Source organism: Haemaphysalis longicornis, unplaced genomic scaffold (assembly GCF_048455015.1).
Source record: "Haemaphysalis longicornis isolate Haplotype H1 unplaced genomic scaffold, Haemaphysalis longicornis Haplotype H1 scaffold_3, whole genome shotgun sequence".
NCBI lineage: Eukaryota > Metazoa > Arthropoda > Arachnida > Ixodida > Ixodidae > Haemaphysalis > Haemaphysalis longicornis.
The window spans coordinates 20821002-20848057 of NW_027526335.1; the positions used below are offsets into that span (position 1 = coordinate 20821002).

Here is a 27056-nt window from a genome sequence, read left to right on the forward strand (position 1 = left end):
CAGCCCGCAAAATAAGAGATAAACAGAAAGACGAAAACCGGCTAGCACGCGAAAAGCCAAAGAGGGAGGTCCCGCCACGAAAAAGGGACAAGACGGGCGCTACGCGTCGTTGTGTCTATTTCCGTTAACAGCTAGGCCAAAACCCACACGGGTCTGATCTTACAAATTTTTCTATGCGTGTGTGTGCGGTTAACCAGAGCACCCGACACAAATTTGCTGCACCTGGCGACGCGCCGACGGTGGGCCCGATTCGCGCCTCGGTCAGCCAGCCCGCGGCAGACGTGCCGCACACGGCGCCACCGAGTCTACTCTCCTTTTCCCATCGAGACGGCCGCACCAAATCATGCTTGGTACGACCGGCCCGCAAAAGACACGCAGCGACGAGTAGACTCTAGAGACGGCGCCGCTGAGTCGCCTCCCCTTTCCCATTCGTGGCTCGGCTGACGCAATCACTTCGCCTGCATTCGCCGAATTCAAATTGCGGCCAGTGATAGCACTCCCTGTTCTGTGGTGATAGTCCTGATTGGGAAGATTAGAACTGCACGCGGCTGCGGCGGAACCCGGGGGGTATAAAACCAGCCCTGAAGCAGCGGCTGTGCGGCGGCATTTCATCGGAGGCACTGAGTTGAGAAGTGCCTTTGTGCGAGCCATGTAACGCTCTTGCTACCTTTGTATATATTGTATATGAATGCAGCTTAAAATCACCGTCGGCTCGACAACTTCATCGCTCTCCTCTGCGCCGCGTCGATGGCGGACTGAGCAGGGCAACGTCGCAACATCTATGCATCTGTATCTATGCATCTATGCATCTGCACCTGCGGCTTTTGTATCTATGTCGTACAACGCGCCCCTTATGTAACACCCCCCCTGTGGGGTCATTAAGAAAATAAAGTGAAGTGAATCGAACAGTGATGACTGAGCTAGAATGGCCCAGTCCCAACAGTGTGTGTGTGTGTTCAGGGGGGGGGGGGGGGGGGGGGCGTGGAGAGGGTATCGGTCACAGTCGAGGGGCGCAGGGAACCCAGTTGCTGCCGGTACTTGGCAGCCGTTACAGCAGCGTAGAACTGCTCTGCCGTGCTTTGTGTACTCGAGAACAAAGTTTGTAGACGCGTTTTTCAGAGGCGTGATAGCTTGCACTGACGTCACTGTATTGCCGTGTTGGTGGGTTGGTTGCACAGTGGAAATCTGCAGCTCTTATCTCGAGCAACGCGGATGAAGCTGACAGCGATCGATCAAAAAGTGCGGTGACGTCGTTATGTGCAATCCACATGTTTTACGAGACGTTCTAAGATGCGAGCTTAAGTGACAATCCCGGCGTCTGGCGTTGGCGTTCATCAATTCAAAACAATTCTTTCACAAGGCCTTTCACAGTGCGAGCTTTAACTCGGCGGTATAGTTGCTAGCGAGGGGTGGTCGCCCCGCCTGTACACAGTAGTGAAGATAGGGGAATAACAACCACCGAAATTCACCATCATCGTCAGCGCCCTCATTACACTGTGGCATAAACGAGAAGCGGCGAATCGGGTTGCCACTCGAAAGTAAAGCCATTCGAAAGCAAAACGCTCCTCCAGCGGCAAGATGACAGAGCTCTTCGACAAAATATGCGAGGCTAAACAAGGCGCCGCACGCGTTGAACTGGATATTATGATGTCCGATTCACAACTCACAAACGTGCTTAGGTGTACTCGGATATTTTATTTCCATTGCTGGGGCAAATTCCACCGCCGCGCCTGCACGCCGTAGAGCACGGTGGGGCTATATGCTCACTTGTAAATGGCACTACACGAGACCATATTACTAGCGAACCTGAGCAAAATGTTTCAAAACGGGAACCTAATAAAACCATATGGGCGCACGTACATCAGCCAAACTGTCGCTTGCATACGCACAGCGAACGTTACAAACCACGCAATCGCTTTGACGCGAATAACGTAAATTAACTGCGACTGTTGAAATGAGCGGTTCGGCTCGCGAAACGACTACACAGCGTGACATGCGTCTACGGAAACTTCTGAAGACTGAAAAACAGGGACTTCAGTACGTCTAGTTCGTGCGTTGTTAGCAGCCTCCACCGCCTCTCCCCTAAAACATTTGGAAGGGAGCAAGCCCAATGAAGCCGCCACGCGTTCACAGGCCGCGTCAACAAAAATAACTGCGGCAGTCAACAAGTCCCATCAGAGAAGAGCAACTGCAGCCGCGTTTCCCACCGGGCCCTCACCCCCTCCTTTTTCCCTCTTCACCGTGACCCCTTTGCGAGCGACCGCCGAAAAACGCTTACAGCGCCAAACAGGGACCGGGAAAGGAGGCAGGTGCAGTTTTCGTTGTCTAATTTTACCATCCTTGACAGTTACGCTGCACAGCGGCACCGCTAAATGTTTGTGACTGGTACACGCGCGTCCGGACTCGAGCTCGTGATAAAACTTGTTTGCACTACTGTACTCAGGAGTGCATATACTCATGAATACACAGTACTCATGAGTACACAGTATTTATGAGTATTGTACTCATGAGTGCTGTGTACTCATGAGTACTGTATACTCATGAGTACTGTGTACTCACGAGTACTGTGTACTCATGAGTACTGTGTACTCATGAGTACTGTGTACTCATGAGTACTCATACTCATGAGTACTCAAACTCATGAATACTGTACTCATGAGTACCCATACTCATGAGTAGTGTACTCATGAGTACTGTACTCACGAGTAGTGGACTTACCCCTGTACTCACTCGTCATCGTACTCACTGTTTTTTTCTGGGTGTGTGATCACTCATCATCGTACTCACTCGTGAGTTTGAGTACAAATGAGTACAAATGAGTGTACTCACGAGTGAGTACGCCGACCTATGGCGCTGGATTTCTCTCGCGTGGTTGGGGTCAGCACTAACCATCTGTACGAGGTTTATATTCTGTTACTTCTTCTAGCGTTTCGTTTCCTAAGCTGAAGAGGACGCTTTGGTTATGCTTATACCTCATTAATTTAGGTTCATTCATATTTATTTTTATCCCCACGGCCGTGCTTTCTGATTGTAGTACCTCAAGCATTGTTTGCACGCTTACTACACTGTGAACTATGTAATTCTGAAAAGTAAAAAAAACTAGGCGTAATGTAAGGGTCGTCTTAGCGACTTATTTTCATGCAATATATTTTCGAATGGTTTTGATAAAAGGAAAGTTACCTCCACTTTCTGTAACGATACTCCCTGCGAAGATGGGCGTGCTTCACTGCGCAATCATCAATGTGGGAAAGCCATCTTACAAAGATCAAGTTTACAACGAGTGCTTTTAAGCAATTAAAAAAAAGCAATTAAAAAAAGGCTAGAAAAATACTTTCCTTTTCTTCGCAATTAAGGAAGTTGATTTCCTTATGCACATTTTCCATAATAACACTTTTCTTAGAAAGTAGTATTTCTGGCTCAAAAACAGGTTTTCCATAGCAAGTAGTAAGTGACCAAGTCTCCTTTTAGAATGTTCTCCCTATTTATTGTCATTTCTTTCATCAGGAAACTTCCAACCGCAGGTCAAAACGCTTCTCTGGGACCAGCTGTATTGCGAAATTGTTTGACAACCACTGCATAACTGATTTTTCAGCCAAGACAATCCAAAGACTCTGTGCCCGTTTTTTTACCACAATCGAATATACTTTTGCCAACAATGTTGCACGACAGCTCACAAAACAGGCAAGGCAGGACAGACGACAGACTGAAAAGCGAAAAAAATTACTTCAAAGCTGGTGCTGACTAAATAAATGGCTCTGTGGTGTTTGTGGCAAAAAAAAAAAAAGTATTGTTTTTCACCTCTTCTCTTACTTAAAAATTCAAATAACTCAAAACAATGTTTTTTAATTACACCGGTACCATTATTTTGTATATGTTCAAGGATAGCCAGCTGCATTCTTTCCTGTACTCTATATAAGTTGTCACATCTACTGTACCAGAATTGAAAATAAGCACGTAACGGTTTCTTGTTATACAATTTTCAATATACAAATAGTAAAGCTGAAATTGAGGTACTGGCGGAAACAAATTCATAAACAATGTAATTTTAGTCTGATATTAATAATTCTGGTACAGTTAAAAGAGCCTAAAATTTGAAAGAAAATGGTGTATGCACTATGTACATACCTTTAGTAGATGCCGAGACAAAGATTCTTCAAAACGGCCAAAAATGCATGGGAAGTATAGGGCTTACCCTGTGCCCGTGAAGTCGGCTTCACCTCTAAACCTAAATGTATTGCTGGGAAGACAATAATTCAGGGGTAAAATTTAAGACATGAAGGCTTGAGGACTTTTTTAAATTTTTGTGATTTTTTTTCCCATATGCTGAAAGTGTGAGATCCCGGGGATCCCGGTATTTCAAGATCCCGGTGATTTGAGTCGTCGCCGCAACGTGGCGCTACTCTCACATGAGATTCTCGTCTACTTTTCTTTCCTCCATGCTTGTCTACATTGCTCTGCGGCCGGAGACGATCTGCTGGATTCTAGCCACAGACAGCTTTGCTGGAAAACTGACTAGAACGGTCCAAAGCGCAAAGCCCAATACGAATGAGTCATTTTGCCGGAACATACGACCTGTCTGCAAAGGCTAATCATTGACTAATTTCCAATTCCCCTTGATTATCCTGAGATTCTTCACTCACACGCACGGAGCAAGAATAAAATAGGAGGGGAAACTGAGCTTCCTGGGGCAGCCTGATAACGTCACAAGCACTTGGCGAACGTCAAGTTTCCGGCATCTGGCGGGAAGCGAAGGAAGTGCGCGGTCATCGCCACGGCCGGCGCGCATTCTGTTCGCGCTCGCCCAGTCCAACCCGCCCGCGGCATCACGTCGGTATTTCGCCGGGCCGCCGAAACATTTCGTGGCCAAAGCGAGTGTGTGCGCTCTTCTGCGCTTGCGTTGGATGAAGAGCCCGCCTTCGCGATTAATTTTCTGTCAAACTTAAACCGGCCGGTACGAGCGAATAAATGGGGAATTTTCTTTTAATGCGTAAGCAATCTTGCGCCAGCACTAAGCCCAAAATACAAACCTGTAAACGCAAAAAAAGTAAAACCTGTAAACGTACGGCCTTATCTCGCGTGCGATGCGCTCGAAGCGAGTTGAGTGCACCGACCAATTTATGACACGCAAATGCGCGCGCGCGCTACATCCGAGATAAACACGGGTTCCGTCCCCGCGTCGCGCAGCAACTCGAGCCTATAGCAATTCACGCCTTGTGGCGAATGCTGCAAGCAACCACGGCCTCCGCGATCGGATGCCGGCGGCGCGCCACCGGCAGCCGATCTCGGAGGCCGTGAAACAACAGTATTGCTTTTAATACATTCAACCAGGTGCCGCTGTCAAATTGTTCGCCGCCGCAGCTGCGGAGCTCCGTAGGTCGCCGTAGTTATCATTGTGACATTATCTGGTCGCTCGATCGCGCCGGCCGCAATGGACGTTTCCTCTCCTATATATTCTTGCTCCGTGCTCACACGTTACTAGTTCAAAAGTCTCCCTCTTCCTTTAAAGAGGTGTAGATTACTTACTTCCATAAAGTTCTTTACGATGTCAGTTGTATCACGTCTGAAGGTGCTGGCAAGCTCAGTTCGAGAGCTGCGATATAGGTACGATTGCACTTTCCTAAGCGAACATATAATAACGCTAATTATTTCACTGGGCACAATTTTGACATGACTAAAGAGTTGCTACATAACATAAATGGGGATTTACGATTCAATTGGAAAAGCCAGGGCCGACCTACGGGAAAACAAAGCTATTCATTTCAGACGTCCAAAAAATGCTCTCTGATTCCTTGAACAAAAAATCATCGTCATCTCGTGTCTTGAGCTCCCCCTCCCCCCTCAAACTTTCACACAACACCCGAAGCCTCAGTAATCAAGCAACCGCAGCACTTCCAAAGTACCATTTTGTATTGTGATAAAGGAAGACATAGCACTTTTGAAACATCCTCTTGGTTAATTGATTTTGTCCGTACTTCGTGCTTCATTTGCTCACTTTATAGCTGGTTGAGCATACGATATACTGCCCTACAATCGACTCCATATTTTAGGTATTTATACCGATTCCTTCTGAAGGAGAATTGAACGCGATTTGTCTTGCTTGGAGTTATTTTTTGACAGCGCAATAGTGTACTATTGCTTCTGCTATTCGTGTTTCGACCCTCCTGATGCCCCAAGAAAGTAAGTAACTAGAACGAAGAACAAGGAACAAAGGGAGCAAAGAAGAAGCACTTCAAAAAACAAAGACGAAGCTTTGAGCCTGAGGCGTTTTTCTAAATTTTCAAACAAAACCCCATCTTTTGGTAATTGGATACATGACAATTCTTTCTCTCTGCTACCCGAGGAAAGAAGGGTGGTATACGGTGGAAAAAACTGTGCAGAAATTCTGCGAATTGTCTGTAGATGCGTAAGCATTCTTTCCGGCCTCTCTGCTATGCACCGAGTCCCTTTGTTGTCGGCTTCACCACTCAACAAAAATTTATTGCTACCGGGAAGACAATCCTAGCAGTCCTATATGATTTATTGAGGCCCACGTACCCACCGATGATGATAGTGGTGATGGTAGTGATGATGATGATTGCTATTGGTTTCCCCTTTGTAGCAGGGTGATGACGTGTCATCTTACCAAAAAGGACTAATACGCGTATGTTTTCTGTAGTATCCGGGGTTTTCAGTTCGGTTTTTTCGGTTTTGATGTCAACTGATTCTACGACCAGGTGGCTAACCCCTGGGTATATATTTCACGTGACTGAATAAATTATGACTCTTTGGCTTGACTCTTCGACTCGAGCGTGCATCTCCTGCTTCGCCCTTCGGGGCCGTCGCCGACGCGACACCACAGGGAGTTTTTCCAAGTATCTTCTCAGCCTACTGGCCAATTTTTTTTGCTTTATATCCAATGGTGCGCACGGCTCTCACAGTTTCACTGTCGTTATAAAAAAGTAAGTGTCATTGAAATGAAGCGTGGCCAACCAAAGTTCGTATTTAGTTCACTATAGCCGATAATTCGCTTTTTCAGTGTTTGTTATAACGAGGTTCAACTGTACTAAAATATAAGCACAGTGGCCTGATCTCTGCGTCACAGACTAAGCTCACACACGACTTGCGGGTAGCGCCAGGTAGCGTGCCACACATGTGGCCGCCGAAGAGCGCGGGGCATTGCGCAATGGCGGGGGTTAGAGAGACGCATCGCATGACGACTCGGAAAAGAGGCGGCTGCGGTGGAGAGGAGTACAAAAAGGATCTGTAAGCACACTCCCTCATTTTCTCGAACCGAATCACTCTCCCACTTCCCTCCGTTGATAGCCATGCTTCACTGCGCTACACATAATGTGGGAAAGCCAGCTTACAAAGACCAAGCCTAAAGTCTGTTTCGCCTCTAAACACAAGTGAATTGCCACGAAAACACTTTTTTCGGGGACAACATAAGCCGCTTATGGAAGCCCCACGACCTTATTTATACTTTATGAATTTTTCCATGCACTGAACACACTCCGCTGAATAAATTGTTGTGGCCGGCGCGAGACCCCGGGGTCCCAGCCATATACAGCTTCGCTGTAATTAGGCATTTATTTTGCAGCTATGAGGCGTCACGCTTTTTCGGTGGGGTGTTGGCCAAAGAGCGCTTACGCATTTGTAAAACGCTGAAAATGGTGGTATTGATTCATTGGTTGGACGTGGAGACGGTTGACGCACGCTCACCGCTTCTACAAGCTTCGATGACTTCGTTTCACACTTTCCGGCGCATTGGCCACGCAGACAGGGGCGCGACAAGCCCGGCCGCAAATGACGCTCGCACCGCTCACTGTTCCGTTCGGCGCCTGTTCAACTGTTCAGGCTCGAACGCGTGCGACACCGAGACAATGTGCGCGCAGACCCAGCGGTCACAAAGTCCCGGCCACGTGCGGCGTTTTGTCTCGCTTGCGGCGTCACTGATTTACTCCTTCCGGCACAGAACAGCCGCGCGCCGCCCATTGTCGGAGGCGCGAAACAATTCCGCAAAGAGTTGCACCTCCGTGCCTTCGCGCACCTGCTCGACTAAGTGTGGCGACTGACCTGTCTTACGCTCAGCTCGCACAGCTGCAGCCACTGAAAGCAGAAGCGGGTCTTGCCCTGTGCACAATCGCGGTCTTCTGAACTACTGGCCCGAAGACATGCAGGCGACCGCCGCTGCCTCTCCGTAGCCATGCTGAACGGACTCTTTCTCGACTTCACTCCAACGCTATAAAACAAACAGGTAAGTCCTGCAGCGTTGCCTTCTATTCGCGTAATACCTACGTAATAGCTAAAGTACATATATTTCATTATTCACGATCTCTTGACGGAAGTTCTCACTCGTTGGCGCTTAAGCTGCACACCCAGTAACATTTTATGGCCTGTATTTTCATTACAGTTTGACTAAAATAATACTTTAATATAATTTAATACTTTAATACTCTAATAATTTAATACTTTAATAATAATAAATCAAAATAAAATTTGATTTATCGTTTCACTATTGTGTTTTGATGTACACCCTATGTAATACCCTCCGCCGGAGGGTCTTTAGGGTTATTTTGAAATAAAAAAATAAACATAAAAGCTGCTCAAAAATAAAATAGTTTGTCCCCCCAAAATTAATAACGCCCAAATAAATCGTTGCGCAGTGCTTATCACGGTGTTGAGTGGACATGCATTTAAATTAGCGGTTTTGCTCCAAGCCATGAGATCCAAATATAGCGAAAGAATAGTTTGGCAAATAGGGTATATAAATAAACCGATACGGGGAATTTAAATGAGAACCAGCGAACAGTTTTAAGGAAAACGTTTGTCTTTTTGTAATTTTCAGTAGCGTGGCAAAAGAAACGATGAAGATAAGCCATGATAGCATTGAGAGTGCATCTATAACTACTTTAGGAAATATTGCTACTTAATCGGTGTGAGTGAACAAGTGCGCTTCGTACAGTCCGCAGTACAACGTCGCTGTATCTGAAAAAAAGAAAGAAAAATAAGTGCCAGCTGCTTGCCCCATGACATTCATTCGCAGTTACAGCACTATTTCAGAAAATTAAGGCCAGCTGAAAATAGTGTTGTAAAGCTGAAAATTTTGCTAACCCGAGGAACACACAGGTCGGAGAATCAAGAATTTCCTGTAAAATCGTGAAATTCGCAGCGTCAAATTTAATTAAATTGAGTCTGCTTCAGCGGTTACCCCAACCACAGAGTTACAGTGATGCAGCCCAGTTTTCAGTTCTTAAACATATATATTTTTAAGTCGTTTCATCAACACGCTACAACCTGCGATGGTCAAAGCGGCGAACCCGTTCCGAGCAAAAAGAAGGGCTTCCAGTCCAGACACAGCCCCTCACTGACTGGAATTAGCATAGCCCACCACAGCTCCTTTTCTTCTATTCAACAGTGAAGCATTCGAACTGAGAAAGTTCAGTTCGTTGAAGTTAGTCCGAGAAGCCGATACTGTACTGAGGGTCGCCTGCATTTCTTAAAGGAAGACATCTATTTATTTAAAGGCTACTGCTGTGCTGGGCACCAAGCTTTGAGCAGGAGTGGTTGATACAAGTATAAGACAAAAGAAAACAGCACAAATAAAAAAAAAAAAACGCGATAACATGATTCAAGCGCGAGTCAAGTACGCTGATAATTGGGGGGGCATCATGCATAAATTAAAAGCATCTGGACGTTGTACACCGCTTGAAACCACAGGTTTCATTCACGTATGGCCCGGGGGAACGAAGATTTCTTGCAAAAGTTACTCTAAGTGCATAATCGTTGACGTTTCTGTGGCGGTGGGGTCGTGCCTGCCGACGAATAGGCGGCTTTATGTATGCATTAACGTCTATTTGGAATTTCTGGTTATAAAGCAAAAAAAAAAAAACGCACGTAATGGCTGACGCGGTAACCCTTAACTAGTGTAGGTTTTCTAAAATATCGGTTTGTAGCAGAGCTGTGGCTGACGTGTATCTGCGTTAGGAACAAGGGCAGCATTGAAGTTTTTAGACGCGGAGCATTTCGTCATCGGAGCTCACCGCAGTTAACCATCCAAGGAAATTGAGGGACGACCGCTGTGACGCGCTCCAAGTTTTGGCGTCACCAGAACTGCATGTTTCCAGGAACTACGTTCGCTTGAAAGTTTCACGTGTAAAGTGCGGAACGATATGTAGACAATGACGATTATTAACTCACGGTCTGCTCGTCCATTGTTCATTGTCCATTGCTCTAGCGTAAACCTTACTCTAGCGGCTCCACCTGCTGAGCAATTTTGACGTTGTGGTGGGGTTCGGGCCACGCCATCTATATAATGACAGTGGGTTGGAGGGTGACGTTTAATATAAAGTGACAATTTATTACTCGTCTTGGCTAATGCCTGTCCAGGACAATTAACTTACTTCTGATGTTAATATAAGGACACGTGCTCGCTCCAGCTAATGAGAATAATTTCTCGCGAACCTCAGACGATGGCTGACATCGGGAAACACGGCCTTTACAGGTTTCACTGCAAACATTGACAACCATGGACGAACTATAGAAAGGAGGGGACCGGAAAGCGCCATCGCTAGCATACATTTATGCACGCGTATTCAGGAAATTGGCGTTATGGGAATAATAATAATTATGATAATTAACCATTCTTCTCGTGCACTGGTTACTATCGAAATTAAAGTATCCCAGTTGTAGGTGTTGTACTTGGAACCCCAGATAAAGAGCGGCCCAACAGGCGTCAGCATATGTCGCCAAAAGTGCCATATTCTGTGGCTAAAAAGCTGAAACAGCACTGGCTATCAGTTATAAAAAGTGAATGGACGAATAAGCATTTCGTTGAGCAACTAGGAAAAGGGGAAAGGGCGATTGTGGTCAGAGGCTGGCAGATCCAGAGTGCCGTGAGCCTGTGCCGAGTCCCCGGTCAACCAGCAGGGCATACATTAGAGAGCTATAGCAGGGCGGAGAACCGGTCCCTGTATTCCGTCGCGGTGGCTCAGTGGCTAAGGCGTTGCGCTGCTGAGCACGAGGACGCGGGTTCGATTCCCGGCCGCGGTGGCCTCTTTACTGATGGAGGCGAAAAGCGAAAACGCCCGTGTGCACGAGATTTCGGCGCATGTTGAAGATCTCCAGGTAGTCAAAATTAATCTGGAGTCCTTCACTACGGCGCGCCTCATCGCCCGCGTTGCGTCGGCGCGTTAAACCCTGCAATAAATCAATCGTCCCTGTAAGGTACCCGGTACACCTTTGCGCACGCGCAGTAGCGCCGGTCGCTTACTGGGTACGGTACCGGGACCGGTTCTCCGCTCTGCTATAACTCTCTAATGTTGATGCTCCGGTGCAGAACTGGTCAGCGTTGACCCCACTGTTCAGTGGTTGAGTTGTGGAGGGCGCTTTGGCGGCCACTGACGTTACAGGTAGGGCTAACTACGGTTAGTTAAATGGCCTTAGTTGTATGCGCCGGTATGAGGTGGGCGCGAGGTATTCATAGGCTTGGGAGTTGGTGAAGAGGGCGGTATGTTCTTTTATCCGAAGGTAATGGGCGAGAGTATAGAGAGCGAGCGAGCCAGAGAGAGAGAGAGAGAGAGAGAGAGAGAGAGAGAGAGAGAGAGAGAGAGAGAGAGAGAGAGAGAGAGAACCTCATTTGCCCAGAAGTAGAGCTTGGACTCTCTTTGCCGCGTTAGTCCGCCAGGAGATCTTGGTCCCTGGTGGCTTGTTCGGCCATCTGGACAAGGCGTAGTTGCTTTAAAAGATCAGAGCTGCGCAGCAGGGTTTCCCAGTGCTCTAGGTGTTTGATATCTATGGGTGGTAGAGGGGTCTTGCTCCGTGGTTTTCTTTGGCATTTCCACATAATGTGCGTGAGGTCTGCGCGGTGACCGCAGTGTTTGCACTTATCCGAGAAGATCTCTGGATGGAAGTGACTATAGGCCAGCGGGTTCGGGTAGGTATTGGTTTGAAGTTGCCTCCATGCTTTGGCCTGCGCAGCGTTAAGTGTGTAGTGGGCGGCTGGAAATTCGCACCTGAGGTGTTTGTAGTAATTTGTTATATCTTTGAACGAGTTGACGCTGTTGAATTTCTCTGAGAGCTCTGTTGCTCAGAGTATCGAGATATTTTTTTTATGTTTATAAATTTGTGCTTTGCTTTCGCTGGCCTTCGCAACTGTTTGTACTTGGTATACATACTCTACCAAGCTATAGCAAAACTCTGTTTACTAAATGAACATTCCTGTTGTCTACAGCTGGCTCAAAGCTGTCACTCAAGACAAATTCCGTCGGTATTCTTGCAAACAGATCGATTCCAGGCTGCTGCGGCCGCTTTACCTACGGAGGCAAATAACAAACACCCGTGCATACGAGATTCCGGCCCTCGTCGAAAAATTTCTGGGATTTTTCGCGCCCCAAATGGACTATAACTACGGCGCTGAACACATGACACTTTGATACAACTGAGCTACGTTAAGCGGGAGCAGTTTAATATCGTATTCCTCACTAAATGCCATCTTATCAGCCGCAAATCACGTTTCTGCAGCGCATCCGTACTCAAATTCGAGTGTTGCGGTCATGGCGAACCATTTCGGAGTCGATTCATCTGCAGGACCGAGAGACTCCTTTGCTACCACTGTCACCAAAATGCGGTTCCGATTGCGTCGGTTGGGTTGAAATACCGGGCAGTTGTTGCGCTGGAATGCGGTATCAGCAACAATAGGATTCGGTGTTATCGGTAGCGATAGCCCGCCCCCAGCAGATAAAACGGGGTCACCTTGCTACTCGAGCTTCACTGAGTCACTCACGTGTATACCGTTAAGGGCGGGATAAAGCGAACACCCCGCGTCTGCGCATCTCAGGCAGAGCAGATCAAGCGTTGATCTCGTTTTCTTATCATGACGCAAACGTTTTTACAAGCGAAGTATGGCTTGGTGTTGGAGCGCCGATTCATGGTGTTGTGTGCTTGGGTGTCGTTTTTTGCAGCTGGTTTCAAGTTTTAGGATCCTTACATTTAAAAAATTCCCGGGCCACCTCCACTAACGTGAAACCTGGTGAGGGGCGAAGCATGCAGCGTGTAAGTGTATTCTTGGCGCATTGGCGTTTTTGCCAACGGAGATGAAACCGTTGGGTGGTACAGGTATACAGCTTCGCTTTGAAAGTCTCTTGTCTTTGAAGCACTAAGATCTCTAGCGCGAGGCGTAAACGAGTGTCCCGGTGTTTTTTCTTTCTTCTTTTTTTTGAGCAGTTTCGCGTGGACCTTGAATGGCCGTGCTGCGCAAGCGTGAAGAGAATTGGATTGGACTGGATTGGATTGGATTAAATTAGATTGTATTGGATTGGAAATCCAATCCAATTAAGGCATAAAGTTGGGCTAGTTGGTAATCTGACTGCATTTTACTATCGAAAAATAGACGCGGACGAAGAAGAAGTACACAGGACACTCGCTAATCCAATTGGAGTACGGGTGTGTGAGAATTGGGTCTGCACATTCGCCGGTCTACGCATTCCAGAGGAGTGACGTCATAGCCGCAGCACACGCACTGGCGCCGGCGCGTGCCCAGCTGTGCGCCTCTGTTGCACAGTAGCCAAGTCTAACGCTGCGCCGGAGCCGCCTGATAGCCGTTTCGCGTGGCTCCTTGAGAGCCGTGCTGCGCATGCGCGAGATGCCGTGACTGCACTTAACTGGACTGGACTGAACTGGATGGGATTGGATTGGATTGGACTAGACTGGATTGAATTGCTGAACTTTAAGCTCACGCTACGTATATCCTGGCATAGCCGAGCTAAGCCACTGCTACTTTTTTTAGTACGCGTTACGTTCTAACGCGAGGCGTAAACGAGTGTCCCGGTGTTTTTTTTTTTTTAGTACGCGTTACGTTCCAGCGCGAGGCGTAAACGAGTTTCCCGGTGTTTCAGTACCGTGACTAGATGAGACGAATGACGATTACGACGGCGACGACGACGACGACAGAAGACGCCAACTGCAACAGCCCTAAGGGGCTTCGCCCCTAAAAAAATTGCAGTAATGCCTTCGATCACCAGTCATTCAGTTGCAAAAAAGAAAGAAAGAACAACGTGGGGTGGGAGAAGGCAAAATTTATATCTATCCCTTTTTTTATAGAAAATTTGCTTGTTTCGACGTCCACGAGAAAGCACACCAATAAAACAATAATCACAATGATCAGGTGAAATTGATCAGCTAAATAAAAAGTGGCAGTATTTAGGGCCTGTGTTTAATTAGCAAATTGGAGGTAAGTGATAAATACACCTGGTGCAATCTAGGATCTCGCCTGTGGCTATAGAGCTATGGGCCCCCCAAAGGTTGTCTTCAAATACGTCACTGTTTTGTGTCATTTTACGCATCCGAGCGTGAAATTGACACCTCAGTTCCCACACGGGAGGTTTGCCCGCATTCAGTGCTCTCGTGCCCGTAGCGAAACTTCGATTATGCGTCCTTTTGTGGTCGGCGTTGTTCTGTTGTTGATCCACTGATCCATCCCGAACAAGCAAGTTTCCGCACAGCTTTAGAAACAAGTGAAATGAGGAGCCCGATACCCCTACCCTCGAGGGGGTCAGTGTGTGACGTCATCCATTTAACTAAGGAGCAGATTCGAGATCGTAAGCCCGTCACATGCCACCATGTGTTGCGGTACTGGTTGAAGGTGTTGCTTCCATCGCTTATGAACATCGACGATGGCGTACTGCCCTCTCGAGAGGGATAATAAGAAAGAAAAGAAAAGAATAATAATAAAGATCCAACCGATTGCCCCGCAGAGAGGGTGGGGTGCAAACGATGGCAATAAATAACACGTTACGTACTTACGGCTCTCTCTCTCTCTCTCTCTCTCTCTCTCTCTCTCTCTCTCTCTCTCTCTCTCTCTCTCTCTCTCTCTCTCTCTCTCTCTCTCTCTCTCTCTCTCTCTCTCTCTCTCTCTCTCTCTCTCTCTCTCTCTCTCTCGTCTCGCAACCCAACTACCCAACCCCTACGACAACAACAACTACCACCGCCAACTACCACAACCTACGCCACGTGACCACCCCCAATGCTCTGCATTTACTCGTGTCCCTCGCGCGGGGGCATGCGACGGAGGTTTTTTTGTTTAGTTATCTGCAAATCGACGTTTTTAATTTTCCTTCATCCTTCGGAACTTTTCCTTTTTTCTGTAGAAGCACTCTTTGGCCTGTTGTTTTTAGAACGCAGCTCTATAAGCGCCCGCTCCTGTGGCTTCGTGTAGCCGTCGGCCTCGTTGTAACCGAGCGAACGAAGGGGACACTGAAGATAGACGAGGTATAGAGCGAGCAGGAAAGCGGAGGAGGAAAGTAAGGCGAAAGTGTGAGGGGGAGGGCGGTATGGCGAGGATGCGCGAGACATGCTCTGCGGTGGCGACGCCCTGCGAGATCACGCCAAGGTAGCGCGCGCCGTCGTGCGTTCGCTGGTGACGCGATCACTCACTTCCGGAGACGCAGCAGCTATGCGCCGTCACCGAGATTAGCTCGCGCTGCTCTCAAACTTCGCTTTAGCGAGTATCGTTTATCGTAAGCCAGTTTTTTGTAACCGCGATTTAACAGGTATGAGTAGATATGAAGTTCAATTTTAATTAGATTGCTCTCCCACTTAGTCGGAGGCAGATCCAGGCTGACTTTCCAGTCGGGGTGAAGGGAGGGGGGGGGGGGGACTTATTGGGTCCACCGTTTTGCTCGTATGAAGTAGGTGTCCAGTTTATTTCATTTTAAGTCTTGGCTTGGAAGGACAACATTCACAACAGCCCTCTCCACTTTTTTTTTACGTTTAACGAGGTACAGTATAAATGAAACTGTTATTTTTGTTATTAACCTTATTCAGAGTACTGCAGAAAGGTGTCAGGGAAAACTTCGTAGATAAGGTATTTTGACCGATATAGATTCTAGGAAAACATATTCGTTGTAATGATCCAATTTTACGAAAACTGTGTTGGATATGTAATTTTATTTACTCACCACGTATCCGTCCCAATAGCGGTTTGCTCAAATAAATCTCCTGCTTAGTGCGCGTATATTTCTCTTGGAATGCCAATTTCCTCAATGTTTAACTCCTTTTTTTTCTTTTGTATTTTATATTTATCCTTTCAACTTGCCCAGTCTGTTATATACATTATAATGTCAACCTTCTCCCCTATCCTCCTATTTCCATGTATTTTTTCCTCCCTACCTCCCCCCCACCCCCCTACACCAGCAGGCGTTCCGGTGTCCGCCCCCTAGGCGAGACAATTTACGCCTGTTGGCGGATCTTCCTTTTCCAATGAACAATAAATACATACATACATACATACATACATACATACATACATACATACATACATACATACATACATACATACATACATACATACATACATACATACATACATACATACATACATACATACATACATACATACATAACCCGCCGCAGTGGGTCAGTGGCTAAGGCGTTGCGCTGTTGAGCACGAGGTCGCGGGTTCGATTCCCGGCCTCGGCGGCCGCTTTTCTGTTGGAGGCGAAAAGCAAAAACGCCCGTGTGTACGAGATTTCGGCGCACGTTAAAGATACTCAGGTGGTCAAAATTAACCGGAGCACTCCACTACGGCGTGCCTCATCGCCTGCGCTGCGTCGGAGCGTTAAACCCCACAATCAATCAACATACATACATGCATACATACATACATACATACATACATCAGGAAAAAGATATTTTATGAGTGTCAAAAAATGAGCCCAGCTGTAAAAGAATACAGAACAGATTGCAGGCGGGTCAGTTGGTACATAACTGAGTTACTGCGCTGTTTGTAACTCAGTTATGTAAAATAATACTTCGATTAACGCATTCCCGACTAGCAAATTAGGCCCCAAGCACGCACGTTTAACTTCGGTACGAGTTCGCTGATTACGACCTGCAATCGCCAATGCAATCTCCGTCGAGTTAATTTGCTCGATTTCGGACCATTCTGGCACAGAGTTTGCGATGTTGCACCTTCTACTGCAGGCGACGTTGTTTACATATGCTAGGGTCACGCCGAAACCTAAACGAGCTGGTTTGCAACGCGTTCGCTAGGTTGTTCGCTAGAGCAACGCCACAGAACAGGTGGCAACGCGCTGGCGGGCTGGCGTCAAAAAGGCGCGTCAACCTCTCTTTTTGCCCCTTGGGGCGCAGCGATCGCTATTGATGCCGCTCCAGTATACGCCTCGAGCGCTGCCTGTAGGGGCGCCACTGAAATCCCCCTAGCGGCCCGTTTTGAAAGCAGGCGCGGGAGTCCGCGTCCGGCTCCCCAGTGCCGCCGCTGCTTTTGCGGCACGTTCACGCCTGAGATTTACCGTTTGCGGGCGTTTGAAATCAGTGTTTATGTGGAGCAGTCACTCTGTTCGCAAATAAGGTGTGTTTACGAGAGTATAAATGTTTCTGGCGCGACCTTAGTGTGGTATATTCGATCTGTATAAGCGCCAGGTGTGTGTCACAGGCCAGCGTCGCATAACCGGCGTATGATGGAGCCGATTGTAGTTACACTGACCTAAATTTACTAGCAGTGTCTCCGTAACCACCGGGTCCTCAGATGTTCATGATACGGCTATACACTACGATTTAAATCGGTTTTGTTCGCAATCAGCCGAGCACTCATACCTGACAGCACGCCAGTTACGTTTGCCAATAATATACCTCAGATATTAATCACCACCATTTACAAGCCAGTCTGTGTTAATTTCGGGAATATTCAACAAAAGTACGATGGACAATGCATAATTATACTCGGGGATCAGCACACGACAGAGCCGCCTTTTTTTGAGGTGAGCGCCCGCAAACATTCATCTGTTATAGATATATCCTCTGCGAGCAGCACGGAGACGAACTTAGAATATAATCCGCGTCCGCGACTAATCCTTCTTCGAAATGTCGTCATATGGCACAGGGAGCCTGCAGAATAAAGCAGAAACTGAAATCAGAGGACCTTATCACATACCACATGTGCACTCTTCCAACGACACCTTTCATCGCTTGTTGAACAGCCTACCCTGTATACTTCCAAAGATGCGTCCGCCGTACGATCAGCTGTTCGTTGAAGTAGAAAAAAAAAAAGGAAAGTGAACGCGAGATTTGTGTGTGATTACTAAAACGTTCATTGCTTGATTCCGCTCCGCATTTGTACACAGCGTCCCCCTCCTCCCCCCCCCCCCCCCCCCCCGATGTCTCACGAAATAGCGGTGCATTTCGCGTACAGTTGGTCTAGTGAACCCTACCTGGCTTAAGTTTCGACGAACGTCTTTAGCATGTCAGAAGCTGCACTGTGTTTTTTTTTTTTTTTTCATTTTTCATTTATTTTAATTCCGCACTTGCACAGCATTTATTTTTCCGTGCTTTCATTAACTTGCCTTCGTTCTTGCTATATGGCGTGTGTGCGCACATATTTAACGACGCACAGGCTTGGAATATACTTAACATTTTCGCAGGATTTATATCTTATAAATGGCATAAGTTATTGTCCTGGATTGGGTAATCACATCCACGAAACATATTTTTCTGCGACGTATATATTCGAAATGAAGCCGCATTCGTTGTCCACGCAGCAAAATAAAGCCAACCTCTCATTGTGCCAGTATCAGGTCTAAACGAGGCGACAGTAGAATTCCTTTGTGCCTGATGTTTTTGAGATGACAGGGGTGATACGTTGCTGCCGTCGCCGACGCCCGGAAGAGCGGCGACGAAGCGCGCAGAACCGTGTCCCCGGGTAGCTCTTGCAGGCGATCGCGTACTCTACGAAGACGCAGCTGCTTTTTAAGTGACCTAAACGTACTCTTTGCCTATAGACGTCACCATAACAAGTTTTTTTAGGTCGCGGAAAGGCGAAAAGAAGCGAAACAGAACCAAAACACGGCACGAGCCCCTATCAGCCACGCAGCGCAAATCCCGTCAACACCGCGGAGAAGCGGCGGCAGGCGGCGCAGCGATCGCGAAGCTCGAGGCGTATATTATCTCTATGTGCCGCTCCACTCGTTTAGGTTCATTTGCGCGGTTAAATTGACTGCGGGTGACTACACGGATGCGAGCATGGTGACCTGGAAGCGACCTATAACAACACCTTTAGTTGGTCATACAATCCTGGTTCAAACGAAAGAGGAAACTGTGCCCGTGTTTGCACAAATGGGCGCTGCAGCGTGACAAATTAAGCCGTCCGGGCGGTTGCATGGCGCTCGGCGCGCGCAGTCTGAGCCGTGCGCTATCTCTCCTTCGCAGGCCATACGCCTCGTTGATACGTCAGCAACGTCAACGCGAACAAACACGGCGCTGGTTCCTGGCTGTCTGGAGAGAGAGAGAAGGCAGCTCGCCCTTCGCTGATGGCTCCGATAACTCAGCTACGACGGAACAACCACAAACTCGTTCTACGCTCGCACATGCCGCACATGCCCACCGTCCAGCGAGGGCCCACCGCCCGGCAACCAGAACGCGAACAACTGCCGAGTTGGGCATTACAACGAGTCAACATGGGAGTCAAGCCTACGGTGAAGCTTCAGACGGCGTACGTATGCGGACGGAGCAACTCTTGCGTTACTTTCTAGCAAGAGCGGTGCAAGTAATCACATCCGTGCCGGCACTTATCGCTGTAATGGTAATCCTGCTTGCAAACTCTTTTTTCCAGGGACTTGAAAGTCATCATTTTAGGGGATTCGAACGTCGGCAAAACGTCCCTTCTCATTCGGTATCTCGAAAAGCGATTCGAAGAGCACCCCAAGGTAAGTCGGCATACGTTACCGCATACAGCATACGTTGCGCCGACTTGGCGTCTCTCGGTGTGAAACCGGAATGTAGTGGACGCACTTTTTTAAATCCTGCGATGTTTTTTCTTCACTTTCGCGCCTTTTCGAATTCGGTGAAAACTGCGTGAGCGTGCCATGACTGATTGCCGCTCTTTCTGTTATCTGCGTCACCGCTATCTTGAGCGCGTACTCGCTGATTAAAGCAAACTCGTCCTCGTAGATGCGCAACCTTGAAATGTTTACTTTCAGCTTATCAGTTTTCCGAGGACCCATGCTTCAAACATTTATTTGAGTGTGCGTAACTGTTTCCTAAAGTTCACACCCACACACCAATTTATTTTACTACATTGCACATGTGCCTATCACATGTCTTAAAGGTTTTCATATTTTCTTTAGGCTACCTTAGGTGCCGCATTCACCCTGAAGATGAGAGGAAAATACAATATTGCCATATGGGTAAGCTTTGTCTTTTGCCTCGTATCGCATATTCTTCCACGTGCCGTGGATGTGCATATTGATCGTTCAGACGTGTTTATCGGTTATAGGTCTCGCAATCTGTAAACATTAACTGCAGTCTTAGAAAAGTACCTCTTTGCTCTTTTTGTGTTAAAATGAAATTCCCCACCCATCTAGGACACTGCTGGACAAGAGCGATATGTTGGCTTGAGCTCGTTCTACTGCAGAAATGCCAATGTGGCCATTTTGGCGTTCGACGTGACGAGCAGAGAAAGCTTCAGGGCTCTTACGTAAGTGATGTACCCAACATTTGGTTATCTGTGTGTTTGGCATCTGTTTTTCATATCTGTGAAAAACTGCTGGCATGATTTGATTTTGTTTAAACAACTAAAACAGCACTCTCATACTTTTAATGCTACACTCTGTGAGGCTGCAATTAAGTAGTCTTTTGCTTTACTTGATGACAAAGTACCATTAATATTCCTGACATGTACTGCACGGCTATCTCTCTTGATCTCAATAAAGCTGTCAGCAAGCCTTGTCTAGAAATGGATACTCTTATCTCGTTATATTGTCACGAAGCCAAAGACGATGCAGTTGCTTGAAGGAAAAAATGGTTATTGGAGCGAACTTGTGCTCCCCTAACAACAAAAAATACACAGGCGGCGAAGCAGCAGCCAACAAAATGACGTGCGCAGGCAAGTGTCGGCAAATAGTATGCCGCGGCGTCTGCTTTGCAGGCACTTATCTTTCTGCGTGGGTGTTTCGTCGGATTACACCGTCAGATTACATCGAGAACACTGTAGATAAAAGTCTATTCTGGGCTAGTGGCGTTTGGGCGAAACATTCTTTCTATCAAATGATATCCGTGCGGCATCAGAAAGAAAGAATGGAACATGCGCTTCACTTGGGACACAAATAACGCAGCCAGATGGCAAAAGCAAAAATATAAACTAATCCAATGCATGGTTTGCGGCAATATCGTGTAACGCTGTGGCTGAAGATGGCGCATTCCACTGCCTCCTTTCTGCACCGATGTACAGTTTTTTTCACTATTCCTGAGAAACGGATTTGGCAAACTCCAATTTGTTTCCCATAGCCTCCTCAGTTGTTGGCGGCAGTGGGAAGGTTTCCGCTATGGAATATGCTAACATGTTTTTTGTTGATGCATTTCCCCAGGAGTTATAAGGGTGAAAACTCATCCGCATATAACATTTGCAGTTCAAAAAAATATTTTTTTACATCGTATGTTTCCACAGAACGCTGTATTTTCTTCAATTTACTCAAAAGCGTTTGAGTGAGGCTCTATGGTACTACCTAACTGCTGCTTCCTCTAGACCTGTCTGTAGTCTTATAATGAACATGCACGCACACACACACACTATTGCACACGCACACTCGCGCACTTGCGCACACTTGTACAGAACTAGCTCACTGCTCCTCATTAGACAATTTAATTGTGTATTCTGCTAAAAAGTTCTTCATAGCTATGCCAAGCTTTTAATTAGCAGCTGGCTGTGTATTGTTAGGCCATTTGTACACCTCTGTCGAGCACAATTTTAATTGCTTGTGAGCATAGACCCAGCATATAAGGGCTGTAACGGTGTCAGAAATGTTGTAGTAGTTTCAATAATGGCAAGGGGCAATCAGGAACCCTATTATTGTGAGTGTTTGTACGCTATGAAATTGGCTTACAGGAAGCATTGGTAGGTGAAATACAAATGCCACCCGCCGCGGTGGCTCAGTGGCTAAGGCGTTGCGCTGCTGAGCACGAGGTCGCGGGTTCGATTCCTGGCCGCGGTGGCCGCTTTTCTGATGGAGGCGAAAAGCCAAAACGCCCGTGTGTACGAGATTTCGGCGCACGATAAAGATCCCCAGGTGGTCAAAATTAATCCGGAGCCCTTCACTACGGCGCGCCTCATCGCCTGCGTTGTGTCGGCGCGTTAAACCCCACAATCAATCAATCGAAATACAAATGCCCAGTTGTTGTGATTTCACCGCATGTTGGAGGTCTCCGTGTGGCCTGAATAAATCTCTCAGCTACAGTGCTGTTAATAGCCCACGTGCAGCTTTGGTACACCAAATACCAGTTTGAATCAATTTTGGTTTGAAAAATGTTTGCAATATGCAGTAGGCCACTGAGACAGTGAGTGACCCAGGACAATTTTCTTTACTAAATTGCGAGAATATATGTCGTACATGCACTTCTAATGTATAGTTGGGAAGGGACGAAGTTTCCAGCAGAACGCTGGTACAAAAGCACCTCTGAAGATGTGTGCTGTACAAATGACAGTGATGAAATATGAGCAGTGGTTTTGACCACCTGATCCTAATGGTTACAAGCAGCATCGAATGTGTGGATATATACGTCTAATCATGCACAGTTGTTGCGCATTGTGTTGAGTGCAAGTTTGTGAGCAGGTTTTAGCTCTGTCTTTAACACTGTCGACTGTTTTGCGATTCACAGCATTGAACAAAGTCCTTATGGGTGCTGTTTTAAATTTGTTGCTCGAGCTGTTATGTTTCAACTAATCTTTGGGTCTTTATTTTTGCCTCGCAGGACAAGGTATCTTCAGTTACTGACCGTTGTGGATGACTTTGCCTTGAAAGTGGTTGTCGGAACCAAGAGTGACCTCCTAGGCACACGGAAGCGACAGGTATTCACGGTGCAGCAGTTTTATTTTCTACATGTGTCATCTGAGCTGTGGACAGTAAACATGGTATACAAGGTCATTAGACCTTGTTTAGTGGGAGTGTATGAAGTTTACATATGAACTCAGATTTCATAATGTAGTGAAGTTTTGTGCAGCATGAAATAACTCTTGCCACAACTTTGTATAATGTCTTTGGGTCTCCAGCGTTCTACAGTACAACCTCGTTGATACCTTTTTTTAAAAAAATGTGAGGGAGAAACTTATTATCCTGGAAAATGTACTACGAGAAATTGTTTGCGTTCACAATTGAGAGCGTACTAACCGCGAAATCTTATAAACCGAGAACATATCAACGAGGTTCTACTGTATGTATGTCCCTTAGCTCATAGAAATCTGAGCGCATGAGAAAATTTCAGCGTGGTACAAATGGTGCCAAGTACCGGATAGAAAACTGCTTCATTTCAAACCTGAACACACTTGCACACGAAAAAGCAGTGCATACGCTGGTAAAAATTTCTTTCCCTGTGGGACGTGGGGCAGGTCAATTACTTTGGTTCAAAATGGTTAGCCAGTTAGTGGAGAAGCCCGAAGTGCTGCTAAGATCAAACACCATGTCTCAAGAAAGGAAGCTTCTCAAGTTCAGTTGCGGCGATGCAAAAACCATTCCATATGGGAGGAGGTGCATATCAAAGAAAGAACTAAAATCTAATGACTACGAAGAGTTTTATTCACGGGATAATTGCGAAATCGAAATAAAAATGGAACTTTATCTTCATAACAGTGACGCAAACCACAACCGCTGCAGCGTTGCAGCACTTGCGTAGCACAAATCTTTTCTTGACATTTTATATCAGTTTATGTGTGTCTCTCTTTTAAAAAAAAGCCTGTTGTTTCACTAAGCTGAATACAAGTAGTGGTTTGTGCTACTGGTTACTCTTGGTTATCGTGCGTATATTTCCTTTATTTTGTTTTCACCTGGTGCTTCTTGGCGTCACTTATGCTGCTGTTTGGCTCGACAAGTGTGATGCTGAGCATTTATCGGTTGAAGTACTTGGCCCACACATTCTGTGAAACAATTGTGAGACGATACAGGTGATATGTGGCATAAACATGAGGAGATAAGGCCCCATTTGCTGGAACCTGGCTATATATATGCTATCCTCCTCTCCATACTGTTGTTCTGTGTAGCTACCGTACTTCTGTTGCAGGGTTTCTGTTCCATGTTTGCAGGGAATTTCATGCCCGATGCACCAGGGCAAAGTTTTTAAAAAAGCTGTCAGCTTTTTTTTTTTTTTTTTTTTGTAGTTGTACGGCTGCATTTCAGGAGTATGTCAAGTACTCCCTTCGAAGAAACTTACTGCACCTTCGGTGCTTCCCTTAAACTGGTTGAGTCACACCTGTGGCTCGTGTGTGTACAGTGGTGCAGTTTATAAAATGCATTATGTACTACTTCAAATTTATAGATGTTATTCAGTGAAAACAATTTAATTTTGGATTGCCACTTAGGCTACTGAACTCTTTTGCTTCTTGTGTGCTGAAGGTGGGCGTTAACTAAAGCCTTGAGTTCAACACTAATTACAATGCAAGCTTCTGCACACTTTCTAGCCCACTTTCTGGTTCTTTTTAGTGCAGAGTCAGTGTTGCTTCGGGGCAATAAAAAAAAAAAAAAAGAAGAAAAACCATTAGATGAAATTGCACCTCTTTATATCACGCCTCTTTATATCACGCCTCTTTATATCGCACCTCTTTATATCGCACCTCGTTATATCGCACCTCTTTATTAGCCATAATAGAAGGCCCAGCAAAGAAGTTTCTGCGATTACAAAATGGGCTCCATTTTATAGCTTACCTTTTGTGTACAGGGTGGTCTTTTGATCCGGGAACATGCAAGTGCCTGGACAGTGATTCGTGGTGCTGTAATTTTTGGCACCTGGCAGAAACTTGTCATGCATGCTGCCAGAGCGACGGGTGGTCTGCAAGCTGTGAATTGTCTATTACTGCATTTCCTGTCGCATTCCCGTGCATGCGGAAAACCCTGTCCTTAAGATATTTCAGTGCATTTCAATGTGGCCCCTTTGTTTGCTTGTAGTAGAATACATTCCTCAGGCACCCTGACCATCACAACAAGAATAGCCTCATTGAGATTGCTCTTACCGAAGAATCCAGGATAAAATGGCGGTAAAGATTGAAACATTAAGATGTGCTCCTGTACTGAGGCATGAGGACTCAATTGATACCAGGCTCAAGTGCGAGTGTCCTAGAACACTTTGTTTTATTTGAAAATTGGCATGTTATGCAGACAACGAAAAACTTTTTTTCTCTCAGTGAACCAGGCTCTCAAGCTAAACCAGAGGGAAAAAGTTCATTAGTTTTCACCAGAGCATTGGCTCCGTCACAGTCCTACATACATTTTCATAGTTTTGTTAAGCGAAAAAAGCCATGAAAAATAGTTTCAGCTGATTGCTGGTTGTTTGTGGGTGCAAACTTGCTGGCATATGTTCAGGTACCTTCTCTGCTTTATTGGACCATCTCTTGACTTTGAAGTTCCTGCCAACTTTGCGTTATCTGCGAAGTCATTTGTTCTGCATGTACCTGAGGACAAATACATTGTCGTGTACATTTGCTCCAAGTGCTGTTTACCATCAAACATCACGGATAAATATTTTGAAGGCATCTAAACCCAAGCTTTCGTGGTAAAAATAGTAAAGATCCCCAGGTGGTCTGAGGTAGTCCGTAGCCCTCAATTACGGTGCACCCCGTAGCCCAGGTGTTTCTTCACCATATATGACACCAATTTTATTTCGCCCTGGTAAAAAGTTTCCTGGTTGTTTGGTCTCTTTGCATGCACTTTCAAGAAATCCATGACCGCCTTCCTAGGTACATACTACCCCAGTTTCTTAATTCGAAAGATGGTCATCTGATCCATAAACTATGAATATGCGAAATATGCATGAACCCATCGTAACTATTATTGGCTTGGTTTTGAAGGCTTGTTGAGACAAGACCTAAGATTGTTTCTCTCCAATAGTAGTCTCCAGTTTGCTTGAACACTGCTCATCTTCATTATTTGTTTACTCTGTGTAAGCTTAGAGATGCTGTCTGTTTTTATTTATTGTAGTTTGTTTGCATCATTTCGTGCAGGTTTCCCAAGCAGAGGCGGAAGCTTTTGCGAGGAGCATGAACCCAAGCTGGACAAAGGACAAGGTGCCCTACTTTGAGACGTCGAGTGCAACAGGCCAAAATATTGACCAGGTCTTTGAATACATATTTGACTACTGTAGCCTTGAGTATGGTTTACTTTCTTGCTGTCTGAAGAACAATTGCGAGAAAGAACTCAAGACTGCTGCACTTAGTCCAAGCACGTTGAAAATAGCCAAGAGTTTCACAAGGTGTTGTATTTAGGACTGGTACAATTAGTACCTTCGCATGCTTTAGCTTTGTGTGACAAGTCTTGGCAGGCTGTTGTCTTATTGAATTGCATTTATGTAAATAATATGCCCTGACAGCAATGTTATACATTGCGTACCTTATGGCCTGCAGTCAAATTTTAACGAGGAGTCTTGTGTCTCTAACGCAATGCTGACACTGCACAAAATGCTGTGATACATCTTGTATTGTACCATCGAATCTTCTGGTTTTAAGTGAAATATGCGGTGTGTAGGAGTATTTTGTGTAGACATGTACTTATATATAGCCACAGTAACTGCATATTTTAATCTGTACATAGTGTATACACATATTTAATGTGGTGTGATGACAACAAATTACTTTTATACCCAATAAAGACAAGGGGCTGTATAGAAAAGTGCCCTGAAAAATTTCGTTGGTTTTCACTCACTCCAAGCCTTTCTTGTCAGGGGCCGAGCCTTCACCGATACTTCAGAACCTTTGCAAACAATCCTTATCACGCTTGTAGTCAACACACCAGCCCTATCTTGCAGGCCTCGGGAATATCCTATGCAGCTTGTTTTTAGACTGACAGACTTGTTTGTCTGCATTGATTGTGGGTTCCTTTGGAAAAGCTTCTTTTTGTGAAGGCTGTGGACCAAAAGAAAGTGGAGAACCGAGGTCCGATTGGGGCTTGGAAGTTTCATTTTGTACTTTACATTGTCCTTGTGCTAAAATAGCGAAATATTATCAGCTGTAATCCAAAGCTGGACAATGACGTGATAATATCCAATGGCTGCTTAGCGGTCTGCAGGCCACGTAATATGTCTGCTTATCTTCC

At 46.2% G+C, this 27056-nt stretch overlaps 1 protein-coding gene across 1 annotated transcript; it reads left to right on the plus strand.

Moving 5' to 3' along the window:
• The first annotated feature begins 8097 nt into the window (after positions 1 to 8097).
• Positions 8098 to 26650, plus strand: LOC144174104 (ras-related protein Rab-7a-like). Its single transcript, XM_077702559.1, has 7 exons — positions 8098 to 8233; positions 19198 to 19480; positions 19601 to 19694; positions 20115 to 20174; positions 20352 to 20464; positions 22735 to 22831; positions 25970 to 26650. The coding sequence occupies exons 2-7, from the start codon at positions 19299 to 19301 to the stop codon at positions 26228 to 26230; spliced, it is 807 nt and encodes a 268-aa protein (XP_077558685.1). The 5' UTR covers positions 8098 to 8233; positions 19198 to 19298; the 3' UTR covers positions 26231 to 26650.
• The last annotated feature ends 406 nt before the right edge of the window (positions 26651 to 27056 follow it).